Here is a 25,834-nt window from a genome sequence, read left to right on the forward strand (position 1 = left end):
GACTGTGCAGCATTGAATCAATCAAACTGTAAATTTAATTAGATGGAGTGATACACAATGCATCAGAGTCCAGAGAGATAACACCTGGACATATTTAAAATAAAACATATTCACAAAAATTTGTAAACAGCAAAGTAAAAAAAAAAAAAAAAAAAAATTTACAGAGCAAAACGGTAAAAACATGTTTTAAAAAAACAAAAAGGAAAAGGGGGAACATTTTAGTTAGGAGTGAAGACAACAGTAGTCAGGCAAAAGGCAAGCGAACACATGTTAGTGGATCACATTATTGTAAACATAAAGAAAAGTGCAGCCTCTTCAATCAACAGCATTTTCTTAGTGTAATCATCTTCACTGAGAACACATACCTTCCTATGGGTTTTTTGACAAAATTGTGGTTGTGTCATTTTTTGTGCTGTTTCCATCATTGTTATAATTATTAGAAAATAAACTGGAGCAATTATAGCGAACATTATTTTGGGAAGTGAATATCCAGGAAGTCGTAGGTACGTGTGTGAAAAAGAGAACAGTTTCTACCAAAGTGACACATTGCATTAAAGTGATGTGGAGCTGAAGAGAGCTTACACGATAACATGAAACATGAAAATTCACTCTATGATTGAATTTTCACAGCTTTGTTTTGTATTTTTCCATACTGTCATTAAAATGAGAGGAAAAAAAAGTCTTGATTAGCAGCAAATGGAATCATAAAGTAAAGGAGCAATAGTTTGACCAGATATAATGTTAGGTGATCGTACGTACTGTAGACTATCAACATCCCAGTTTAGACCTGGACTGTATCTGTGGACATTTACAGCTACATAGCCTAAGAGTACTAGAGATTACATAGATAACACCTATGCATAATGTCTTATAAAGTACAGCTACTACATGTACACACTGATTTCATCTGAGCAAACCTTAATATCAACGTCCTGTTCCCTCTTAGCTGGACAGAATCTAGTGATTGTTATAATAAAAGTCTTTCACATCTGGTAAAATACATTGCTAAGAGCAATTTTTGGTCACATTCATTCAACTATCATACACATACATTTTACTTTTACCTTCATTCTCCTCTAAAACTCACCGAGACATTTTTACACCACCGACTGATAATCGTGTTTCCCTTTTAAAACAGCAAAAGTCTTTGTGTGAAATCTCCTGTGAGACTTCAGCCAGATAATGAGATCTCATAGTCACTTGTTGAAAGCAGGGGGCGCCCAACTTTACGCACATTCTTGGCATTAGTTATACGAGCTGCTACCTCCACTGGCTTCTCAAAATAATGCACCAGGGCCTGCTCGGTGAGCACAGAGGCCAGGAACTGCTCAAACGTGATGGCCCAGTCTTTGTCAATGCTAGTGCTGTGAGGCAGCCCTCTGTCGAGGGGACCACCGCCATGAGGCTGGTTATTTCTTTCATCGTTGCCACCGTTCTCACTGCGCACAAGCACCGTGTCGTCTGCAATGTCCTCGCACTGCAGCTTTTCATCCAGCTCATGGGAGCCCGCGCTGAGCACCGAGTAAGATGACATTGACGTGTCATCTTTGGTTTCATCATCCGAGATGAGCATGGCAGAGGATGTGCCAGTGTCTTTGGGGGACGAGTCCTCCAGCTTGATGTCTTGCATAGGTGGCAGCTGCTCGCTCGCTTCGTCCCCTTTCCCCTCCTCACAGGGGCTCGGCTTGTTCTCCAGACCTGCATGGACAAAAGCGTCTCCCTGGTCCCCCTGCTGGAACACGTCATCAGACCCAGACTCCTGGGTGCTTTTGGGATCTGTGGTGTCTCTCATACAAATGCTTGGCTCTGATTTACCCTCCATGTTGTGGTCCTTCCTAATAGAGGAGTATGAGAAGAGCTTTCCGACTTCTCCCATTTCCAGCAGCAAACTGGTGACTGTGGCTGTGGCATGATAGAGCTCCTGTTCTGCAACATCCTCACTGAACATGCTGTAGAGGGTCTTACAAAGCTCGATGAACTGGCTCTGAAGGAAAGAGGATAACGTCAGTTATACTCTTCTCTTGAACACTGAGTTTCTTAGACACATACTGTCCATACGATTCAGTAGAGAGGGTGACATCTCACCTGATTCAGCCTGGGGAGGTCTTTTGTGTTTTCCAGTTTGGGTTTGGTCTCCTGGTTCCACAGTTTCAGGTAATGGCGGTAATCAGGAGTGTTCAGTTTCTTCACTGTAATATGTAGAAAGAATGTGTTATGTATTTTAGTCACAAGGTTAAATTATGTTTTTTTTTTTTTTAATAAAAACACTATAACCGTGTCACCAATGTCTGCCTGTGTCTTGTCAGCAATTAAATAAATGATCTATTATATAATATAATTATATAAATGTCATACAAATAATTCTAAGACTGAAACATTTTTTTTTTTCCTTTTCAATGGTGAATAGAAATCTTGGGCTGTTTTTCAAAATAAGTACTTTGCTATAAGATGATAGCATAATATTATTATCATTATTATCATTATCATTATTAATACTATAATGGGAATATACTGTATACATATACTGTATACTTTGATGGATGATAACACCTACATTCAGTTATGTTCAGTCAGCATTTATCAATTAGCTCAAATATCTAGTTGCTCATCTTAAGTGAGCAGGACTATATCGTCTATTGTATTAGAGCTGTACATACTTTTTGTTTCTTACCTTTTTCAGTCTTAAATGTAACTCTGACAAAACCATCATCCTTCTCACTTCTGCACTTTGAGTCATGACCTAAGGGAAGACAGAGGGTGACCGAGATCAACATCTGTTCAATTAATATGCACATTTTCTGTAAAAAGATTGTTTCGATTATAAATTTCTATATCATGAAGAAAAGCAGATTATACTGCATATATACACAAATTACATACTCCATACATACTTAAGGTTTACCGCCCAACGTAATATATCACACTATCATCAGTCCCCCCTAATGTTAATGAAACACATGCATAGGAAAACTACCACTCTGTCTCGGGTATCACATTTGATCACTGCACAGGTTTAATTATCTAAAACAGCAGCTGTCAGATCAACGAGGGCGTTTGAAGCCGTTTCTCTCTCCTCTGCATATTCAACACAGGATCCTCCTGCAGGCCCCTGCCTCACATACATAATTTAACTTGTGTTGTTATTGTGCTTGTGCTTTCATGACTGTCACTGCGCACAATACAGGCTGCATGCAATGTCTGTGGTTTCAAGGTTAATACAACCACACTTTCCCCCTGCAAATCACATATCGTGCCCACAACCACAACAACAGATTACAGTCATGCAAACCTTGTCAGGACAATCTCAAGTCCTCTACACTGTGAATGTCAACGTTTGCCTTCCACACAGGCAAAAACTGCACTAACAAATGAGTGGACATCTGGCAGTGGTCAAGTAAGAGTAGAGAATAAAAACAGTGTGTGATGAGAAAACCAAGGATGAGTTCCCTCAAACATATTGAAACTGTGCAGTGTGAGATGTAATTGTGATATTCTACTCCTGAGAATGACCTAAATAAAATACAGTAGTTGATGTCAAATGTATGCGGACTTCTGTTGTTAATGAGGTGTGTGTGTGTGTGTGTGTGTGTGTGTGTGTGTGTGTGTGTGTGTGTGTGGGCTACGATGGTTATGAAATGTCACCATGACAAGTAGAGGGGTTGAAGAATTCGGGTATATGGTTTTATTACATAATTGTGCTTCACCTCCACAGTGTGTATATGAAAAGGATGTTAATACAAATTTGTTCACCACAACAAAAGGGGAAAAAAAAGAAGTTTATCTTAGGTCCTTACCGACTGACGTTTCTGAAATAATTTCCTCAAAGAAGTACTGAGTGGCTTCAAAGGCAGAGTCAGGCTCCTCCTGTTCATGAGTGATTTCTAGGAGAAAAGAATATTCAATTCGGATTATAAAAACATAATGTGAACAATTACCAAAGACCTGAGGTTAAGACCTGACACAGTGAATAGTTGAAGGTTTTAATTTTTGTCAGTTCTCTCATAAAAAACATGCTGACAAAGGGAGACCTGAGAAAGTTATTTACCCAGTGACGTGAGACAAGGAGCACAAAGCGTAGCATTTTCTCTCTCACCGAAACTTTCCATTGAGTCACCTCTTTTCTGTTCAGCTAATAATCCTGCCCCACTGAAACGAAACACTTTCTGTGGTTCCCTAAAGATGACCCTCCAAGGTCACTGAACTGCATCGATGCGCACTCACCGGGTAAAACGTGCATCTTGTAGAGGAGCTTCAGCTTCTCGGTTAAGTCCCCGTGACACAAAACGCCTACAACATAACAACAAGCTTTAGAGACGGAACATATCTGAACTGTTTCCAAATATGATTCATCATATTTAAATTAAAGTCATCACAGCGTAAAACACCCATTTGTCAACTGAACAGTCAGTACATTATGAGCCATTACTTCCAAAGAATATTCCCAAGGACACACACACACACACACACACACACACACACACATACACACACACACACACTCTTTCTGGACTTACCCAGGCCGCTGATGAACTCCCTGAAGTTGATGAGGGCATCTCCGTTTTGGTCAAGGAGACGGAAGAAGCGCACGGCCAGAGGGTCTGAGTGGGCTCCGTTGGCCCAGGGGAACAGCAGGTTGAACAGACCCTTAAACTGCTCCATGTCGATGCGGTACTGCTCCAGGTAGGGCAGGCTGGGGTCATGACGCTCTGTGGGGTTGCTGCTGCCGCCCCAGTAGCAGCTGGTCAGGTGCTCCGCCTGCAGAGAGGAGGACAGGGTTAAAACTGAATGAGACTGAATGTGAAAATGAAAAAAAGAGCTATAAAAGAACACAAGCTGCTTCTTGCTGAGTTTGAATTAAAAGATCGATGGGGCTTGACTAGTAAACAACAACTATTAGCATAGTCACATTCTGTCATGTTTGTGAAGTACAAAAGAGGCTTTGACAGTGTGTCTGAAAAACAATTTCACTCTTGAATAATCTGAATCATTATGAAAACTGTGCCAGGTGGAGGAACACAAAAAGGTGAAAAGGTTGTTTTAGTCCCACAACATAAATGTGTGAACTATACCTCACCTTGAAGAGCACGTAGAGCTCCTCCAGCTCATCAATACTGAAGGCGGTCTCTGTTACAATAGTTCTGACCTGCGACAAAATAGAATTACATGAAGTAAAAATACAAGGCATTAGAAAATAACATTAAGTGTAAAGAGCAGAGTAACAAATAATGACCTGAATGTGGTTCTTTTTGCTTCTAAGTTCAAATCTAATTTGACCTGCAGAACTAAGAGACTTACAGAGTTGGCGTGTTGCCTGTTTATTGTTCTGCTATTTGCACGACAGAGTTGAGCAAGAGTTTTCCAGAAAATGCAGTTGAGACTGACTGACTGACTGACTGACTGACTGACTGACTGACTGACTGACTGACTAATTCCATATACATTTATACGTCCTTACCACGTTGCGTTTAGTTGTATCTTCAATGGTTTGGATGACCCTCAGTCTCTGTTTGAAACGCATCTGCTCAATCACATCTGCACGGATCGAGCCAAATTTCTGATGTGAAAGGAGAAGTAGAAACGGAGACACGGATCAGTCTAACTCTGCTGTAACTGAAAGACGGTTATCAAAGTGAAAATAATGAGGACGGCTGGAGACAACTGTACGATTGTGAGGCTCTGAGGCAGCTGGGTTTGTCAATGGGATACATTCAAAGTTAAATTAAATTAAATTCAAGTTCAAATCATATAAACTGAAACCATACTGCACTTCATCCAAAGCTCTAACGCCACAGCTTCCTTGAGAAACAAATGTTCAACAAATGAACAGATGAACGAAGAGACAAACAAAGAGTCACACACTCATAATCATAAAACTGTCTTTAACAAATCCAACTAACATGTTGAACTAAATATGAGATTTGTACAGCATCAGTGTTAAATACCTCGTAGGAGCTGCGGACCAGTTTGAAGATGTCAACCTCAGGATGGGGCTCTCCATTGTCTGTTAGTAAGGAGTGCAGGTGGGGGATGGGAGGTAAAGTGCTGTCTTTATTGGTCACACTGTCCAAGTACCTACAGTACACAAACAATTAGTCAGGGAAGAGGCAGTATAGTACCAAAATTATCAAGACATCTGTTGTGATCGCGGAAGAAATTATCTCATAAATGGTGAAATAGTTTTAGGATGTTAAGTTACAGGAGGAATATCCTAGACTTGACAAACCAAATAAAGCGCCCTCTGCCTCTCCTTACCTGCCCAGTACGGTCATAGCTTCGCCGTCGTCCTTGCAGCCCAGCAGCTGGTGGATGTTGGCGTGCAGCACAGAGAGCGCCAACTGAAAGATGACCTTGATGCCATCATAGAAGAAGCAGTCCACCACCACTACTGCACTCTCGAACGGCATGACAGACAGGAAGAGGGTGAGGAACCAGGAGAGAGAAATTGTGGAGATGACCCCGAGGTCCTGCATGCAGTCGTACAGCTGTGGGACGTACTCCCGCGCGAGTTCCTCGAACACGCCCTGATCGACCAGGGCTCCTGGGGAAGAGGGGTAGATGTTAATGTCTCAGTGAGAATAAAACTTTTTTTTCCCAGGACCACCCTGGGCCAAGAAGGCAGCATAAAGAGGGCGTTATGAAAATAAATACTATAAAAGCGAAAACACTACAGAAAAGAGCACATACATGTATTTAAATGTAACAGAACCATACATTTGAATGTGAATCAAACAAACGCACATGAATACAGAAGAAAACGCACATACTGACCGACAACTCGAGTGTTGTAGTAGTCGGGCAGCATCCTCTCACAGAGCGCCACGAGCAGCCAAAAAGCCTCTTCTTCTTTGGCGTAGAGCAGCAGCACAGATGTCACAATGTTCATGGCCTGTGGAGTTGAGGTAGAGAGAAGAACATAAATATCAAGTATTGTCAAGCACTGGCAGGTTTCTGCCAGCTCATGTGGAAACGCAAACAACAGAACGTGTACCTGACAGTATCCAATGTTGGGATTTCTGAATGCATAGGCGGTAAGGACCCTGCGGAGGGCAGCGATGCCCATCTCATTCTGAAAGGCCGGGTGCTCGGGCAGAGAGCGGTGCAGGTCCCTCTCGATCTCCTCTGTTGCCAGGTTGTACTTGCCCATCGACTTCTCCACCAGGTCTTCGTAGTATCCAGGGTGAGTGGCCATCTCGTTGATTGCCCCTGTGAAAAAACACATTGAGAATTAAAAGGTTGAAAGTAGCTTCTGCGTAAAATCTCCTCCAAAACCCACAAAATCTATGGTAACAATGTCTGTGATGAGGTCCATTACATGCAAAGGTTTGATATAATATTTAAACCACAAAGTATAAGATAAGAGAAACTTTATTGTTCCCAGGCAAAAGGAAATTCAAGTGTCACAGCAGCTGAAGTACAAGAACAAACAAAAAGGCAATATACACTTTATGGCATATTCCAAAAGGTTACATAACCATCATAGCATCTAAACTGTGATACAATAGTTTCTGTATCACCCGTCAGTTAAGTTGCACATTTCTTAATGGTTTGTTTTCTGCCTTGAATGGATGCTTGTTTCACGGTGCGATAAAATACGAAACCAATCAATTCAAACACAAAACCTTAAACTGATTCGATCTAACTTTTAGTTTTATTATTATTTTACTGTGTATTTTGAAATGTATGTGTCAGTGTAGACACTCCACCTCCCTAAACAGTTGCCTTTACAATCCTTATTGTCACGTTAATGTCTTCTAAATTCAATCATCGGAGCTCTGACTTTGAGCTTACTTTAAAACTATTAAGTTTGCATCTTAAAATAATAAGTGTTACAAAGGTAAAAAAAAAAAGCAAAATGACTGTAAACATACAATAGACAGTAGTAAATGGGCTGTAACTTGAATTACACTGGTATTTGGTTTTCAAATGCCTTACAGGTCTGTGTGCAGGTTTAGCAGGTTATCAGAGGCCTTTTTACATTAGTCTCTGCTCCAGGTTTTACTGAGCACAATTATCCACACACATATAGTACACGTGCTTATTGGAACACACTCCAGTACAGAAGCTCACCAAACTAGTTTTTACACCCTTTGCGCTGACAGGAGACACCAATTAGGCAACACCTGAATGTTGTAAATTGCTTTGTAAATATATTTCCTATTAGAGATGGCCTCGTTTCAGAAGAAGGTGAGTAGGTGAGTGTGACAGAGTGTGTCAACACAATGCAGCTATGACAACAAGCAGAGAGAGCCAGACGTGGGTCACAGGAGAGCGGGAGGAGCTGTTTGTAACCCGGCTCTGCTCAGGTGAGGATGAGTAAAAGCTGCTGCTGGTGCGTAACACATGACTGTGCTTGTAAACGGGGAAGTGTGGAGCCTGTGCATACCTGAATATGTAGCATGTTGTAACAGAGTGAAAGCCAGTGGTGCTTTGAATAGTTGACACACATTTTCCATTCAGCTAATGTTCAAGCAGTCATGGAACATGATGCATTTATATGTGTATATATTAGCATGAGCTGATTCACACGGAGGACCAAGTGAGTTCATTTACTTTTGCTTCATGAAAATCTCCAAATTTCTCCTCATTTCTTCTGGATAATCAAAATAAATTCTGTCATGTCAGCAGGATCATTACGGACTTCTCTGTTTATGTTAGAGCATGCCCAGATTTTCTCTGAGCATTTCCACTTGTGACATTATTGTGCACATGGAAATGTGCCCTGATATAACTGACTGAACACAACCTTTTTTAGTTGTTTTAAAAAACTTTGTGCATAGACACCCTGTACATTAATGTTTGAAGTTAAGTATAATAACATTACATTGCAAATAAACTGCATTGTATAGATCTTTGGGGTACCGTCTATAAATCTGCTCTTGGCTCCTAACCTGGGTGCTGTCACCCTCTAAAAGAGTCACTAAAATATGAGGCAGGCACAGATGATTGTACTCAGATGTATTGGACTCTTCTCTAATTTCTTGCATTTTCTTGTGAAATACTGCATACTGTGGGACCTCAGAAGTCTAAAAATAGTTGAATCTGACAAGAGCCATTTGCAGATCTTGCCTGAGGGCGACCTAGACTCAAGCCAGCGTTTGAAAAACAATTTCACTCTTGAATAATCCAAATCGTTAGCAACACTGTGCCATTAATAAAGTGGTGAATATGTCTTTATCATGTGTTTTCTACAGTCTTACACAAGAAGAGCTTATATTGGAGGAAATAATACATGTAACTACACATTTCTGAGCTATATTTCTGAGTATTCAGTTGCACACTGGTTGTTCTTGCATCGCACGTTTGTCAACAGGACGTCTGTAGATAAATTACACCTGCAGAAAATATGTATCATGTGATCAAGTGTAAGCTGCAGTAAGCAAGGTGTGGTCTCACTCGGTACAGTGCATCACTGAATCAAATGCAGTACTGTATGCTCAGAGTGTGCTGAGCCCATGTTTGTTAGAGGCCTCCCCTCCCTGAACATTTCCTCACCAGAGAAAAGCAGCCAGAGCTCCCCTCTCATGCTCTCAGGAATCCCCTTGAGGACCAGCTCCTTCGTCTTCTCAGTGCGGTACATACACACTCCCTGTCCGTACTCGGTAAAGTGGTTCTTCCACGCCTGCTCCTTCATGAACTCCTTCGCCTGAGCAAAGAGGGGAAACAATTTCATGAGAGGCTGTAACTCAAGTACAATTACAGTAAGCTTCTGTTATGCTGTTAACCAGCAGTCTGGACTTAAATCACTGACATGCAGTTTCAATATTTCATTTTTGCACACTCCACACGAATACTGTAATATTCTATAATACAGAGTCAAAGTCCCATTGAATTGAGGATTACAAGAGGTACAGGGTTAAGTCTTTAAGTCTTACAGAAAAAAACATCTTTCCAATTTGCTGCTAACAGCAATTCAAGGTCAAGACAAAAAAGTCCGTCTTAATAATTCATTATCCACGACTAGGAATAGCTTTAACGGAAACAGAATCTATTATCAGATCAGAGTAGTATTAGATAAGGCATTACTCTGTGCTGTGCCATACTTAACAAAATTAAATGCTTTTGATTGTATTTGACAAAGTGTAATTGAACTCACCAGCTTGGGGTTGAACTCCTCAGGCGAACGCCGGCGGTACATGGTCATGAGGGCTTGTGTAGCTGTGGGCACACTGCTGTCATTGAGGTTAAATGTTCGCTCACCCTCTGAACCCAGACTGTGCTGTGGGCTGCTAGAAAGCAGGGATCCTTGCTGGGAGTACACCTGGAGGGGACACATGCCATCAAGTTATTTCTCCAGACCATGTATATAGTCTATATATATATATACAGTATATTAAAATGTAGGTTTCCTTTCCTACCTCATCATCTGAGCTGTTAAGGCTGCCAGTAAGTTCCCTCTCCAGGCAGATCTTGGAGGTGGTCTGCTGCAGAAAGTCAGAGATCCTCTGCACAAGGAAGTCTCTGTCCTTCAGGTTTGCAAATAGAAAGGTCATGCGGTTCTTGGTACTGATGGAGAGTGGGCTGGGCAGCACGTTGGAGCTGTCTGCTTTCTCCACGATGGTCACCTGGAAGACGTCAGGGAACATTCACAATCTCATTCGCCATGAAATAAACAATGACAAGCAGCCATAACCATGGAAACCGAATGTGTCTGTAATAAGATAATAGGACTGTATAATAGGTGTTGGTTGTTGTTGCTGTTTATAAGTTCCAATATCATACTCACTAAGTGAAGATTGACAAATAACTAAATTAAAGCTAACTGTAGTATAGCTAATTGAACCAACTGACAAAGCTAACGTTAGCTTGCTTTTTTCATGACCCATTTAGTTTGAAGGGTAAAAGAGGAAACTAATATGGTGTGCGATCCACACTTTTCCCCTGACACTTAATGAAATGACTCAATTCCTTCACAAAATTAACATAATGTACCTGTGCATATACAAATGTGATCAGATGGCACTGCTGATGTTTCCTACTCATCCTTTTACACACTATTCTCACATTACAGTTTATAATAACTATAACATTACTGTACCATTTTCTAATACTGTAAGAGCCCATTTATAAAGGGTTTATAACCTGAAATTATTGGCTTTATTACTTATTTACAAATGCTTTATAAATCAGTTTAAGCCATTATTAAGAACAACATTTGGGTTGCCAGGTTGTGGAAAATCTTCCTCCACCATGACACTTTTGTCTTTTTTTCTTTTTAGCAATCTTATTCATTAGGAAGACCTTTTGAAAACTTACCTTCTGGAGGAGGACTTTCCACTACCTGGCAACCCAGAATTTGTTGGTATATCTTATAACTTATCTGTAAAGAATTATTAAAGGATTTATTAACCTAAAGTCATTAATTACCACTTAAAAAGCCTTTATATAAATGGTGTCTTATCAGAAAGTGGTACTGACTTTTAAGTTTTAACAGTTCAACATGATTTAGAAAATCTCCTAATATGAAACTATTTAATTTAAAAACGAGAATTGAGGAATAACTAAGCAATGAATTTTCAAATAGCTGGCGCAACACAAAGCAAACAAAAATGGATGAATGTGATGCAGCATGACAGGCAATGCTGCATGGTGTGTGTTTATGTGTGTGTGTGTGTCTCTCTTTCTAGAGCAGATAGGCAGTGTCAACCCCCTACCACACAACACTATCAAACACATTCATATGTCTTCATGATTTACTTCAGCTACTAGTGACTGACTGCTGTTTTGATAACAGTGCTGCAAGTAAAATACTTTTTCCAAAAGTAAAATGCCAATAAACAAAGAGACATATTTAAAAAGGCTGACTCACCTCACGCAGGGGGATGATGAGACTACACAGCGTCTCTTCCTTGCTGGTGAAGCAGATGTAGTTGGTGGAAACAAACATCTGTCCCAGGATGTGCATCTTGTTAAAGGGGGTCCACAAGGTGCAGTCTGTGTGTCCGTCCAGTTTTTCATCTTTGGGCAGACGGAAGAGCGCCCGGTAACGTTCACTCTTCGCTCTCGCATCCAGATCCCTAAAAGGACGCAGAGTCCTATTAGATGACTTTTGTAAATATATAACGTCACAGCTCGAGGCTGAAATAGTCGCAGTCATAGATGCATTAACATCGTTATAATGGTTAGAAAGCAAAAAGGTGATATCTCAAAAATGAATTTACATTACTTTAATGCAATGTAAGACCTGACCAGTACAATTAAATTACAGTTCAATAGACACAGAAGTTTCATATCCTGATGTTATACAATTTGGATGACTCTACACAGACATTTCATTGTCTGTGCAGATATAATGAAGCCTTACAAGAGAAAAACCATCCCAAAGCAGCAAATTGATGAATATAAAAAAAAACTGCAGTGAAATAAAGTCATGCTTACATGCTTGAGGTCATTGAGATCTCACAGACATCTACTAGAGTTCAAAAATACAACACCCTTTTATTTCCTCACACATAGGTGTTATACAACTTATGCAACACAGTTTTAGACTATCACCCTCCGTCCTGATGAATCTGGATAACCAACTACTTTACCAACCATAACACATTAATGTTCAATCAATAAATATCGTAAACATGTATAAACTGCATTTATTATTGATGAACATAAGTGTTCCCACTCTGCATCAGTCCGTCCTTACCTCTTGAGTGCCGACACTTTCTTGGGTGACTTCTTCTTGAGCTTGGGCAGTGAGCGGTCCTGTTCGAAGCCTTTGTTATCCAGGAGCTGACGCATGGCGATGTTGGCCAGCTGCTCGGCCAGTTTGAACGTCTCGTTGATGTTGAGGAAGACAGAGAAGACGTGCTCGTTGGTGCGGGTGCTCACCTTAATCACATCAGGCAGCAGGAGGGTGGCGCTCTTCTCCAGCTGGGTCATATCTGCCCAACGCACCACCAGTTTGGCTGATAGAGAAAGAGAGAGACATTAAGATTGATATATCAGTATACATTAAAAAGAGAAGATCAATGCACTCAGATAGCCTTCAGGATATGGCTGAAGACTTGCAAAAGACTTCACCTTAAGAAGCATACAAGAATATGGATGGTGTACGATGCAGTTTAGGCCCTGTGGTTCTGATATGCGGCTCAGGCATTCAGTAAAGAGAGGTGTAATGGCCTACTGCACTATAATATATAATCATAGTCTTGAGTACATACAGTTTTCTACAGATATCCCTTTAATAAACACTTGGAGGACAGTCAATATTTCAATCTATTTGAAGTAATCATTAATATAGGCATACAGACAAAACAATAAACTAATATGACAATATACAACAGAAACTCAAAATCCAAGAATTAAACTAATGATGCGAAAGAAAGAAGAGACCAGCAGACCTATAGATGACAATATTTGGGCAAGACAGACTAGGAGGAGTTCTGCTTGAGAAGCATAATCTAATATTTTGTGACTTCATACCTGAATTTTATCATTTAAAAAATATTTCCTAGACACAAAATCAGTGCTGGTTGGTGGCGGCTCTGTGGCTCTGTGCCTGATAATCTTCATATTTTAACTTTTAATCTTATCCTAGTGGCAGGATTGCCAAAGAGATAATGAAAATGTTGGCAGCAGGTTTGTTGTCATGGTTATCTGTACATTGGTTTACGTGGGTTTGAGTAATGAGATTTAGGATGGATAAATGTTTAATGTATTTTGTTATGTTTTAAGTTCAAGTTTGTGCTCCAAACTCACAAGTTTGTCAGTTTTACGTGGCTGGGAGACAGTTTTCAAGTTAAAGTTAAGGTTCAAATCCCGATAAACTTGAGAAATATGATGAATGCCTGCAGATCCTTTACCTAAATGCCTGATAGGAGCGATAAATAAAATACTGCGGGGAAAATACCAAACAATCAACCATATACACTGTATGTGCTTATAAGATCTTATATATCATTTCCTGTGCAATTATTGTATGAAACCACCCATTTTTATTGGAAATATTAATAAAAGCAAATATCAGCATAGGTAATGTATAAAGATAAGGATAGACATATAAACTGTTTCCTGTGGATATAAAAATGGTCAACATCCAACCTTCTTTTCCCAGTAAGTAGGAGTAGAAGCAGAGGTGGTTGATGCTGAGGTAGAGCCATCCCTGCCGGGGCACCTTGCCTTTCCAGTAGCTGCAGGAATAATAGTTGACCAGCTTCTCCTCCTCTGGCATCCCAAACAGCTTACGAAACTTAGCGCTGGCCTCTTTGAACTTGTCTGTGTCGTCATCCTCTTTGACATCGTGGTTCTTGTTGTACTCTGCGATGATGCCCTGCAGCGAGATGCAAAGCAAAAGAATGACGTAATGAGCGGAGACGTGAAAAACAGGGATTGTTAAGTAAGAAGCATCAGATCAGGCATGGGCTCATACAGTTTAGAGTACTTCATATGCTCTGATAAACCAGCAGTTATTTGGCAAAACAGGAGTGGATCTGAATTGTTTATAGATAAAGATCAGCTGCTCGAGGATTTTTGGATGCCGATGTTTAATATATGTGGAACAGTTCTTAAACCTGACCCTCTGAAGGCCATTTTCAGTGTGGTCCAGAAATGAAAGATCCAAGCTGCAGCTGCGGCCTTCTCTGCTCTGCTTGCTTGACAAACTATTGACTTCACAAAAAAAAAAAAAAAAAGACTGCACCATCCTCTCATAAATGCTTGCTGGAGGATGTTAGGGCACACATTAAACTCAGCTAAAAGCTGAGCTAAAGCATACCACTGAAACTTTTATACGACTGGGCAACATTCATCAGTACTGCTGTGATTGGTCCAGTCTGGAAGCTGACTGACTATTAATCATCTGCCTGGGTGATGGATGATGTATTCATGTTTATTTACTGTATAATACTTGTTCTGCTCTCTGTGTTTACCTGGCAATAATGGACATAGATGTCTGTTGGATTGAAATGTGACTCTGTTAAATTAAATTTGTTAGAAGCTCTCAGTACAGAGGGAAGATAGTTGATTTGCCTTCAGTTTGTTTTTTGTACAATAATGACTTGGAGAACTAGAAGTCCAAACATGAAAGTTTTAGTTACCTGGACCTTTCCTTTGACAAAGGTGGTAATATCATTCTCGTTCTCAAAGATGGAGAGTGTCTGCAGCAGGTTATGCTCCAGCCACTCCCAGTGCTCTGTGATCTCTTTCCGGGAGGTTCCTGCAGAGGAGGGAGGAGGGGAAGTCAGAGCACTCAGGCAGTGAGTTCACAGTAGGAGCACAGAGGTCTAATGTTTCAGAAACGATGACTATTGTGCCATGACACCACAAGTCCCTTAATGCAACAACAAATGGAATATTCAAATATTGTTATATTAAAACCCTTGAATTGTGAGAAGCAGATTAAACCTGAAACAATTAGTCAATTAGTAGACTGACAGAAAACTGATCAGCAACAATTTTGATGATTGATTTTTCTTTTAAGTCATTTTTTAAGCAAATAAATGTCACTGGTTTCAGCTTTTCAAAGGTGAATATTTATTGGTATTTGTTTTCTATGATAGCAAATTGAATATCTTTGGAATTTAAGCTTTAGATCAGAGAAAATAAGCAATATGAAGACAGGCAGATTTCCCTATTCTGACACGTAAAGGCCAGATAAATGATCAATTAAGCGAGAGAATCATTGGCAGAATTAGTTGCAGCCCTAAAACAGAACAACAGAGTGAGCTGGGAGTTCCTCTTCAGCTGCAGGACAGCACCAAGGTTCAAGCTAATGATGACAAAAGGATCACTTCAAGTCGTATGTCAAGAACAAAGAGTAAAATGAAATGCATATCTTCTGTTTTATGTTTGCACAGCAAATCTACGATGACCATCTTGCTACTGTCAGTAAGGCTAAAATAGATTTTTTTGTTGCCATAGGAGAAATTCATTGCCATAATGGCTGCCATTGTGGACCATTATCCCTCAACAGTGCTGCAAACAGCCCTTCAGTGAGTGCACATACACTGCATTAGCCACGTCTGCCAGACTGCTTCACTCTCCTGCTATCTCTGGGTTGCAGAATTAAGAACCGGGAGGGGTGGGGAGAGAGGCGAAGAGGGGAGCCAATGCCATTTCAAAGCCAGGCTAGTCTTTAGCAGGCCTCCATTTCAGATCGGGAACACAAATATTACTCTTTTTTATTTGTGCATTTACTAGGGGACTGCTGAATTAAATTCATGGTTACACATATTCCCTTAAACAAATTCATATTTTCTTGCGTTTCATTAGAGTCGTGTCTTCATTCAATTAAATTACAGCAGTGTGAACCTTCCCTTTCTAATACCAGAATCTTATAAAGCCTCATACTCTTTCATTTCTTTGCAAAAAATACTCTAGCGTACCACTGTAAATGTGTAGGAGTTCATACCAAAATGTATCACAGACAAGATTGAAGCAGTACAACGGCAGAAAAGAACAAGAAACAGGCCTCCAATAATGGCTTTTTAATTTATTTATGTCTTCAAATGTGCCTCAGATTCTTCTCTTTTTAGTCTGCACTTGAAGCAGCAGATCTGAACTGTTATTCTATTTTCAGGATGACCTAATGCAGAGCACCTGCTTAGTTATTTTTCACCTAAATGTTTTGGATAGAGCTGAAATTAGTCGACTTACTGATAAGTCAGACTGAAATGAATCAGCAACAATTCTGATAATCAGTGAATGTGAATCGGGTTGTTTTTTTGTAAGCAGATATGCCCCAGACTGAATGATTCCAGCCTCTCGAATGTGATAATTGACTGGTTTTCTTTGATAGTAAACTGAATACCTCTGAGGTCTTGGACTGTATATCTGATTAATCGATAATGGAAATAATGGTTGGGAGTATCACAGCTTTTCCTAATAAATAGATGGGATAATTTCATATGAATGGCACAATACAAGCGATGGTGAAAAAAAGAGCGCAGCTTCCAATCAGTTTAGAGTGTACCTGCTAATTTGCATGATTTACTGCCACAGACTGTACCAAGAACTCTTACACATAAAAACTGGAGACAACAAGTAAAGGAAAACACCAGCAGATGACAAGAAATCGTACTGAAACTTCATCAAATGATTAGCTGAAACATCACATCCACTCATGTTTGAGCAGCGCTTTCGGCACCCGTTCCCGTAATCCTGCTCTTTAAAACCACCGGGGCATGATGTAATGCTTGGCATTCGGCAGCTAACATGGGAAAAGGCAGGATGTTAGAACATCATGTGTTGTGTGGAGACTGGGGGGAGGGATGTGCAGGGGGTACAGAGGTATTATGAGCTGATAAAATCACCTAAAGTGGTGTAAATCAACCGTTTAAATTCAAGTACACCTGAGGTTAGTGGCTTTGTTTCCTCCAAATACCTGCACTTTTGATCCAGGAGTTAAAATTCACATACCATGAGCAATGATCCAGTAAACTAAAGAGTCAGGTGTCTGGTAGAGGATCCTATATGGAGCCATTCGAGCACTTGAATCCAGGACGACATCCAAGGTCCCAACCAGCAACCCTATAAGAACCAAGAAAACTATTATTAAATTCTGAGAAGCAAACAATAGGAAACACACCAGTAAACTTCAGTCTTCAGTCAGTCTTTCCACGGACACACATTAAACTTATACATTTGTTCAGCTGTGAAACAACAGCCCTTACAGACAACGACCATGTGAGAGGCATGACAAATGAAGGGCATTAACTTTCAGATGGTTTTGTTGTGCCTCAGCAAAGGGGAAACACATGAGGTCTTGTGGTTTAAGATTTGAGTGTATGAAAAACATCCTGAGACTTGAATGTCAGTGCTTTACATTAAATGCATTTGTTTATTGGTTAGACCTGTTAGGCATGATCTGCATACAATATATATGACTCTGGGTTAGATTGCTACTATGGTAGTTTTGTGTTTGTGGACTTGATAACAAAATGTGATTTTGACATTTTAAGCCGGACAATAAACATAGACAGACAACCACGAGCGTGAAACTAAAACAGGCTGAGAAGGTGATAAACGGTAAAAGTCACCAGAGAAAAAAGGATGAATGGGCTAATGTAATGATGCATCTAAAGGTTTAAGAGATGTCAGTGTTTCTCAGTATAGAAAATGATGGTTGTTTGCATCAGCTACAATGAATGAGGCCATATGTAACGCAATAGAAAAATTAGTTTGTCATGCATCGACACCAGATACATTGCAGCTTTATGTTTCAGACCAGTAACGCTTTCTAAGAAATAAGTCACCCTGCATAAAGCGTTTGAGTTGAAACTAATGGACTTATTCATGGTGAGTAAATCACTTAATACTTTAAAGATCAACTGTAACCCTTTAGTATGAACCTATTTGCTTTGCAAGGTTGTACAAAATGTCTTTGTTTTGTATTTACCCTGCTCCAGCTTTGTCTTTTGAACTTCTAATGCTCTTTAAAAGGGGAACTCCCCCTCAAAGAGAGAGGGAGCAAACCACTCAGCATGAGAAAACACTTGTATAATGTCTTCTGTAGATCTGTAGGAGCTGTGTCTAGTCTGAGAAAATAATCCAGGAGATGCCATTGGAGTTATCTCAGTTTGGGCTCAGAAACCATGTTTTTTTTTTGTTTGTTTTTTTAACGAAAGCCTTCCTTACAAACCATAGGAGTAGAGTTTAAAGAAGTGGGTGCTACTGTCTGCATCACAGGAAATGTAGGATCCACTGTTTTTGGTGACTGGCCCATACTACAAAACTAAAAGTCAGGATATCTTGACCACTGCTGCTCTGCTTTTGATTATTCTCTCGTTAACATCTCTCTCGTGTCCCCACAAAGCGTAAATTGGCTAGCAAGTAAAAATATGCATCTAAATAATGCAAGTTTTAAGATGAATAATAATCATAATAATTATAAACTCTGCAAATGTCATATGGGAAAGGAAAAACATTCAACAGGCTACACACACTGTGTTATTAACCATTACAATTGCAGATTTGGTGGATTATAGCAAGAACCCTTTATTAATGACTATGCCGTCGGCAATATAGCAATTTTGATACTATTTTTCCAAGCAACTGTGTGACTGTTGGTAGATGTGAATATTCTCCCCTTGTTCAGAGGAGTTATACGTTCAACTGCCGTGAGAGACAGGTTATTTTTGTTCAGCAGCTCATCAGGGCAAACACAGTATGAGTCACACACAGAGAGAGAGAGATGAGGGGGAGGAGGGGGGAGAGGGAGAGAGAAGACAAGACAAGCGAGGGAAATTGAACAGTTTTCTTGTTTCTTAGTCTGAGGAAAGACAGAAATAACACGAGAAGTACATCTGTGTTACTTTGACTCACTGCCCTTCCATCATTCGGACTACAGTTAAGAGTCCTTAGCTGCCTTCTACTCTATTTCCTCATGTCAATCCCTCTCTTCCTTGACCGATATATCTTCCATTTTCCTTCTTATTTTCCTCCTTATCAGTATCTCTCAGTGCTTTAAAGCTTAAAGCCATAATTAACCGACAGATCTGATAGATGTCAGTAATATTGACATAGTTAGATGGTGGTTCATGGGCCAAATGTTATGGTCTTCCTGTTGTGTCAGAACAATGTCATGAGGACTACTCTGCAAACATGAATAAGCTACAAAAATATTCACTTATACAACAACTGTTGAGTGTGGGAAGACAACTTCCTCTTTGACAAAAGAAAATCACAAGGTTAAAAAACAGTCCCTAACCAAAAAGTGCAATAGTTGCTCACACATTGACCTCAGGGAAGGCTGTAACGTGTTACCCTGTTAGCATTTCACCCACACAACGTAGCGATGAGGAACATAAGTGATACAGCAAATGTGAGAATCCACTGCTCTTTCTTGCAGTTTTGTGGTAAAAATTCCTGAAAATCAACAAGTTTTGACCTTAGTTGGACCTCGACGTGGGAGTTGAGGTTTGATGCAGGAAACTTGGGGGTTATGTCAAGGAAGGAGATCAGTGAAGGTGCAAGACCACTTAACATCCCACCCTTTCCCTCCTCTCAGACTGATACCAGTGAAATCCAAAACAGACAGAAGAAAAAGACAGTTTTTGTTCATGTCTTTGTATATTCAGTTGTTTTTACAGTGTTTTGACAACATTTTTATTTTTCTTTTAATATGCGACACTAACACTGGAGTGAAGGTGAACTTTGTTCTTTATATAACGTAACATACAACACCCAACATCACATGCCTGTGCAGCATCAGCTCGTCAAACCAAAGGCCATGTGACTGCTTCTTCCAACTCACACCTCTGCTTTTACACAGATAATTTCCTTCCACACGCTGTGTGTGTAGGTGCACAACCTGCAAAACAAAGACAACACACAGCTGTAATGGTACTTGTTCCGTTTATTATTATTATTTCTGGGTGGCTGGAAAACTCCTCAAAGTGAGCAATCTCCTCCTAAACAGAGCAAGAGCTATAAAATCATGTGATGCCTCTCTGCTCAGAAACAGGGACACAAGCAGAGCTCCCTTTTGTTAGAGCACAACAAATCACCTCCTCTGAAACATTGGTTTTTCACTTAGTGGAAGAATAGGAAGCCAAACCAACAGCTTGAGAAAAAAAGCTACTTGTTTTCTATTGTTTATATCCTCTTTGTGCCAAAAGAAAAACAGCTTAGGGGGAGGGCTGCCGGTGTAGGATGTTTGCATTGAGCACACAAAAGAAAATCTCCCTCAGACTTAAAATCAATACTGTATCAGATAACAGAAACCTGAGACAATCTGGATCATCACCATCATCACGTTTCACTGCATCCGCGTATATGTTTTTCACTGCTTTTCCACCATTTCTGGGTGTACATCTGAGTGACATAACACACTGGTCATAAAGTGCCAGATAACTGTCTGGCCTACAAAGAACAGGGTTGCTATCTGTTTGACATGATACACTTCCAGACAAACAAACAGTAATCACCATATAGATTGTGAAATAGTGTGCTGTACTCTGACTCAGATCTTTGTGTAATTTCATGCTACAAGCACCAATGTGTCAAGCTGCATGACACGATGGCCTGATTCTGAGTTTATTTATATCGTCTGATGAAAACAGCTTTTGTTGTGCATGTTTCCATTTTGCTTCCTCTCCGAAAGACATTGACGACATAAGATATATATGTCCCTCCAGTTGTGTGTCTGCAGTGTACAACGGTCGGTTATAAGATCAGACTGTGAGTGACTGTTAGAAGCTGGGATCAGGATTAAAGCTTCATGCAAATGGCATTAAACACACAGCTGAGGAGGAACATCCCATCTTGCACACCTGTATTTGCTAGTTACCAGCTGTTAGGTTAACCAGTATTTTTATGCATCGTTCAGTGGTTCTTTCAATCTTTGTGGCCTCTGATGCAACGTCAACTCCGGACCCCTCACCACAGGGTGCCTATGTCTGAGTTGCAGGGCAGTCCGACCAATGTGATGTGAAGTCCCTTCTTCAAATGTGTCATTTTTACTGGTTTTGGAAGCCGGCAGAGGTTAAAATTATCCAAGCAAAGATTAAAGAAAACATTTTTTTTTTTTTTTTTTCTTAATTCGTATCTTTTAAAAAATTTTGTGACTCCCTTTGCAACCCCTTAGAGGATCCTGGTCCTTTGACTGGGAACCGCTGACAGTTGCATACTACTTGCAACTATGTTTTGACTGTATAATAGTCTTAACTGATACGAACAACGTTAATGATATTCATTCATTTAACTTCTATTTATGTTTTCTTACAGGTCTTTGAGTCTTAAAGGAAAACTACAGCAATAAGCAAGTTAAAGTATAAAGTCCTCTATAAAGTTTATAAAGATAGATGATTTGACTGGAGTTAATAATAAACTGATGTAACTCTACAGAGGATGTCCTGTTTGACATGGAGGTTTTGGAGGAACTAGGGATGGATGGCCAACCAGCCTTCATTTATGATGTGTTGAGAAACCAAAGAGCGGCACATCGGATCCTTCCACCTTTCCTCACTTGACAGTTTCTCTCTGTAAGCATTTCTATAAATTCTACTCTGTCCACCTCTGCTCATGCAGCCATTGTACTGATGTTTTCACGATGGCAGACACGCAGCTGACGATATGCAGCTATGTATGAAGCTCTGTAAGACACTCTGTCTTGGTGCTGGAAGAACTGCTTGTGGATAGTGCCAGTGTCAATGGGTGCTGAGTGCCAACTGGCACACATTACAAGTCAGCAAGATCAGCATTTACATAACAATGACATCATCCCCTAGCACCACTTAGCACACTTTGTGTTGCCATAGCAAGAACACGCCACAGGCTGAGAAAAGGCGTCTGCTGGTCTAATGGTTAATTATTCATATCAAAGAGGGTCAAATGACCAACATGTTGTATGTCGAATCTGAAACTTAATGTTTATTTTATGCCTCCATCAGTCAGAGTAGGTTTGGGTTTTAGTTCACTGGACTATTCAGAAAACCGATATTCCCACCTAGTTATCTTGTCAACAAATGGTTTTTCAATTGTGTTTTAGGGAAATAAGTAGAGAGATGAATGTATGGGGTTGCCAGATAATTACAGGGGTGACAAATAATAGAAAATAAGATTCTGAAACACAAAAGGATGTTTTTGTTTTGTTTTTTCAAAAAAATGTTTTGCTTTATCTTGTGAAATACTTAATAGTTTTATCCAGGACTCAAAAAAACAAAAAGAGGAAAATCACTCTTCACACACAGGAGAATAGTTGACACATGATATGCAGCCTATGATGAGGGTTTACAAACAAGCATTGCTTTGTATTATGGGGTCACAAGCAAAAAAGGTTGGGAACCACTGCACTATATCATCATGTAAAGTATGTCTATATTGAGGCATGAAATTGGAAGACTGCTGTGATCCACCCACTCCTGAGTCAAACTGGCGTCCTGAGGCAGAGATTTTACTCTTGTTAAAGTTAACGCTCAATGAGCAGTGACACTGACTGATAGAAAGTGAGAAATGATCAGCAGGGAACAGAAACTGAGCTGTTCAACACTGATCGATTAGTGATAGAGACATAATCTTTCACTGCTATAATTTCTGATATCTGCATGTAGGCTAAAACATGTCAGCAAGAATGGCTATAACTAAGGCTGGATGAGCAACTTCAGACGACAACCAGCCGAAAGCCGCAGAGTAACTGTGTTGCAATTGATTTGTGATAGTTCAAGTAAAGCCTTTACTATTTAAATTACCACACGGTGAATTTGTTGCCACCATGGGCTTACTGTACAATATGTAGAGATAGGGGGAGTAATGGAGGGTATATAGGGGCCCAGCATTTCATTTTTGCAGACCACCAAAGGACAGTAATCAGGCCATGGCTGTTTCATTTATAAATGTAATAATAAGGACACCAACAATCTTGTCGACTTACATTTGCATGTACCAAACTATAAGTGACACTTCTTTATCTAACCCTCTCATCTGTTAAACTTGACAAAATGCCAGACTTTGTGATGAACTGCAACCAGCTGAATTCAGGTCAAAGAATGAACCAAATTTCACAATTCTGAGAGAAAAAACCCCCCAAAAAACAGGACAGCATGCAGCTGTGAATCCTGGCCAGTCATTTTCAAAACCTGTCCCTCCTCCTCCTCTTCCTGCTGCTGTTTGACCCATTTTGGATGCAATAAGCAAGAGGGAGGAGGAGAGAGAGAAGGAAGAAGGAGAATGATTCAGCATGAACAAGCAAACAGCCAATGTCGCTGGTTGATGGTCAGATAGATTCACAGGCTCCACGGCTGCACAACTCAAACAACAGTTGCTAGTGTTTGTATTGTTGTAATGGCTGAAATCTAATTTCCCTTGCAGGCAGGAATAGCCTCAGACAATTTTTTTTAACCATATGACCTAAATTTCTGGAGGAATTTTGCTGCACTTTGCCTCCTAAGTGGTTTTGTTTGATGTCATCACACTTGGTCAAAGGTTGAGCCCTTTTTTTTCCAGCAGGCTGTAAATCAATTTGTAATGGAAAGCCCTCTGTACTAACAGACACATTCAGGTGAAAGACCACCCGTGACAGCTGATTGGTCATGTGACCCTCCTCACATTATCAGCACACACTTCACCTGACATCTTGTGCTGACACTGAATCAACTATCAACTGTCACAATGCAACCGATCATCACCTTTCGATCAGATGTGAACTGAATTGATCCGTTACAGTATGAAGACAGGACTCACCGGCCAGTCCTCCGCCTCCATCCCCGTGGCCCTTCCGTTTCTGCAGGATGAAATATGGATTTGCTCTCTCGGTGATCCATAATGCGCCCGCCAGTAACACATCTTCGGGACTGACCCACATAATTCTCCTGCTTTTTTTAAGGGGACATTGAACACACAGGACTGCTGTCGGCGACCATCAAACTGGTGTGGTTGTGTTCAGAAAGGATTATTAAATTACTAAAACACTGATGGGGGCCTGATATTCTCCTGAGCGATGTCTCGACACTTAAAAATATCGTCTACTGGAAGTAAGACGCGCGTGCAAGTGTTGCTATAATTAAACCTGCCAGGAACGGATCGGTTAAGAGGTCCAAACAGTAAATTCTCCTGCACGCAAACCCTGTCTTGCAGCACCAGCCCCCTTGTGTGCAGCACAGGTTTTTATATAAAAATCAATTTCTTCGAGGTTTCGTGGGCAGCCAGGCTCAGGGGTTTGCTGCCGCACAGCGCAGCGCAGTGCTGGGATCAGCCTTTGTTGTCCATGCTCCGCTGCAGGTGCGATCCAGCCAGTGTCCACGTTCGCGTTGTTACTTCACGGAGCAGATCGCGTTATTATCAAAATGAACAGTAAATAGTCTATAGGGTCTCCTGGGTGCGAAATCCCTCCGCGTAGTGAAGCACAAAGACGGTACCTCTGATGTTAAGCCAACAATAACGCTGCTGTCCTCTCCTCCTCCTCCTCCGCTGCCGAGCGTCACTGGCTGGCCATCGCGAGACGTCAACGAGCAGGAGGCGGAGACACGCGAGGAAATAATGAATGAATTAGTTAACATTTTTTTTATTTTATTTTAACATTAATCTCGTCTTTTATAGTAAGTTAGGATGCGTCTTGTTCACAAACATGGCCGGACTTCTTGTTGATGAGCCGCCGATAACCACACATTATGGTGGTGTTTGTAAACATGGCGTGATGGAAACATTCAGGTGTATGTTCAGGTGTTTACATATATTTCTATTCTAGTCTTTCAAATCACACCAGGGCCAGATTAAGGTGCTGCAGCTGGCCATGGGACAAAAATGAGCCGAGGGCCGCTATTGACCCCCACATACACACATTTTCCCAAGTCTTTTCACCCATTCCTATGCTGGAATCCCTGGTTTAGTACATCAGTCAGTTTGTGAAAATTTAACATAAATCTGTAACAGGACAGTCAATGCAAATTTATGCTGTGCAGCCATATACAGTTCGCTGCTTTATTTGAAATTCTACTGGAAACCCTTGAGCTTCCACTGTAGAGATGGTCAATAGTGGCCATTGAATTTTTATAGGCTATGATTTTTATGTATGGGACTTTATCAATTTTTCCCACTCCTACTGCAAAGATACAAAAAACAGTATGTCAGGCTGTGTTTTGATGATGCAGCCATGAATCAATAAAGGGTTTTAAATATTTTACAGGATATGTAAGAAATAAGATGTATTAACTGTATTTAATGTATTAATGATTTTTCCAAAACCTCTCAGTGGGAAACTGGATATTGAGGAGCTAAGGACATGCACCATGTAAGCAGAAAATCACTTAAAGTATAAAAAGGTATTAGATTGGTCTTTTTCACAGATGATACTCTCACATTTCACAAGAGTATAGCGCAGGTGTGAATAACGAAATAAACGATGGCTGAATTCCAGTTAGCTGCTTTATATTCAGGTTCTTGGTCTTGTGGATGCTAGCTCACTGGC

At 40.4% G+C, this 25,834-nt stretch overlaps 1 protein-coding gene across 1 annotated transcript; it reads right to left on the minus strand.

The window, feature by feature from the left end:
• Positions 1–24,845, minus strand: tbc1d9 (TBC1 domain family, member 9 (with GRAM domain)). Its single transcript, XM_056372215.1, has 21 exons — positions 24,112–24,845; positions 17,350–17,460; positions 15,030–15,148; positions 14,035–14,263; positions 12,638–12,899; positions 11,807–12,014; positions 10,356–10,562; positions 10,094–10,258; positions 9,493–9,643; positions 6,989–7,203; positions 6,769–6,886; positions 6,253–6,538; positions 5,943–6,072; positions 5,456–5,554; positions 5,075–5,143; positions 4,515–4,755; positions 4,222–4,287; positions 3,795–3,881; positions 2,672–2,740; positions 2,086–2,189; positions 1–1,984 (listed from the first exon to the last, which is right to left on the minus strand). The coding sequence occupies exons 1-21, from the start codon at positions 24,230–24,232 to the stop codon at positions 1,172–1,174; spliced, it is 3,870 nt and encodes a 1,289-aa protein (XP_056228190.1). The 5' UTR covers positions 24,233–24,845; the 3' UTR covers positions 1–1,171.
• Between the last annotated feature and the right edge of the window lie 989 nt (positions 24,846–25,834).

Source organism: Seriola aureovittata, chromosome 3, assembly GCF_021018895.1.
Source record: "Seriola aureovittata isolate HTS-2021-v1 ecotype China chromosome 3, ASM2101889v1, whole genome shotgun sequence".
NCBI classification, from domain to species: domain Eukaryota; kingdom Metazoa; phylum Chordata; class Actinopteri; order Carangiformes; family Carangidae; genus Seriola; species Seriola aureovittata.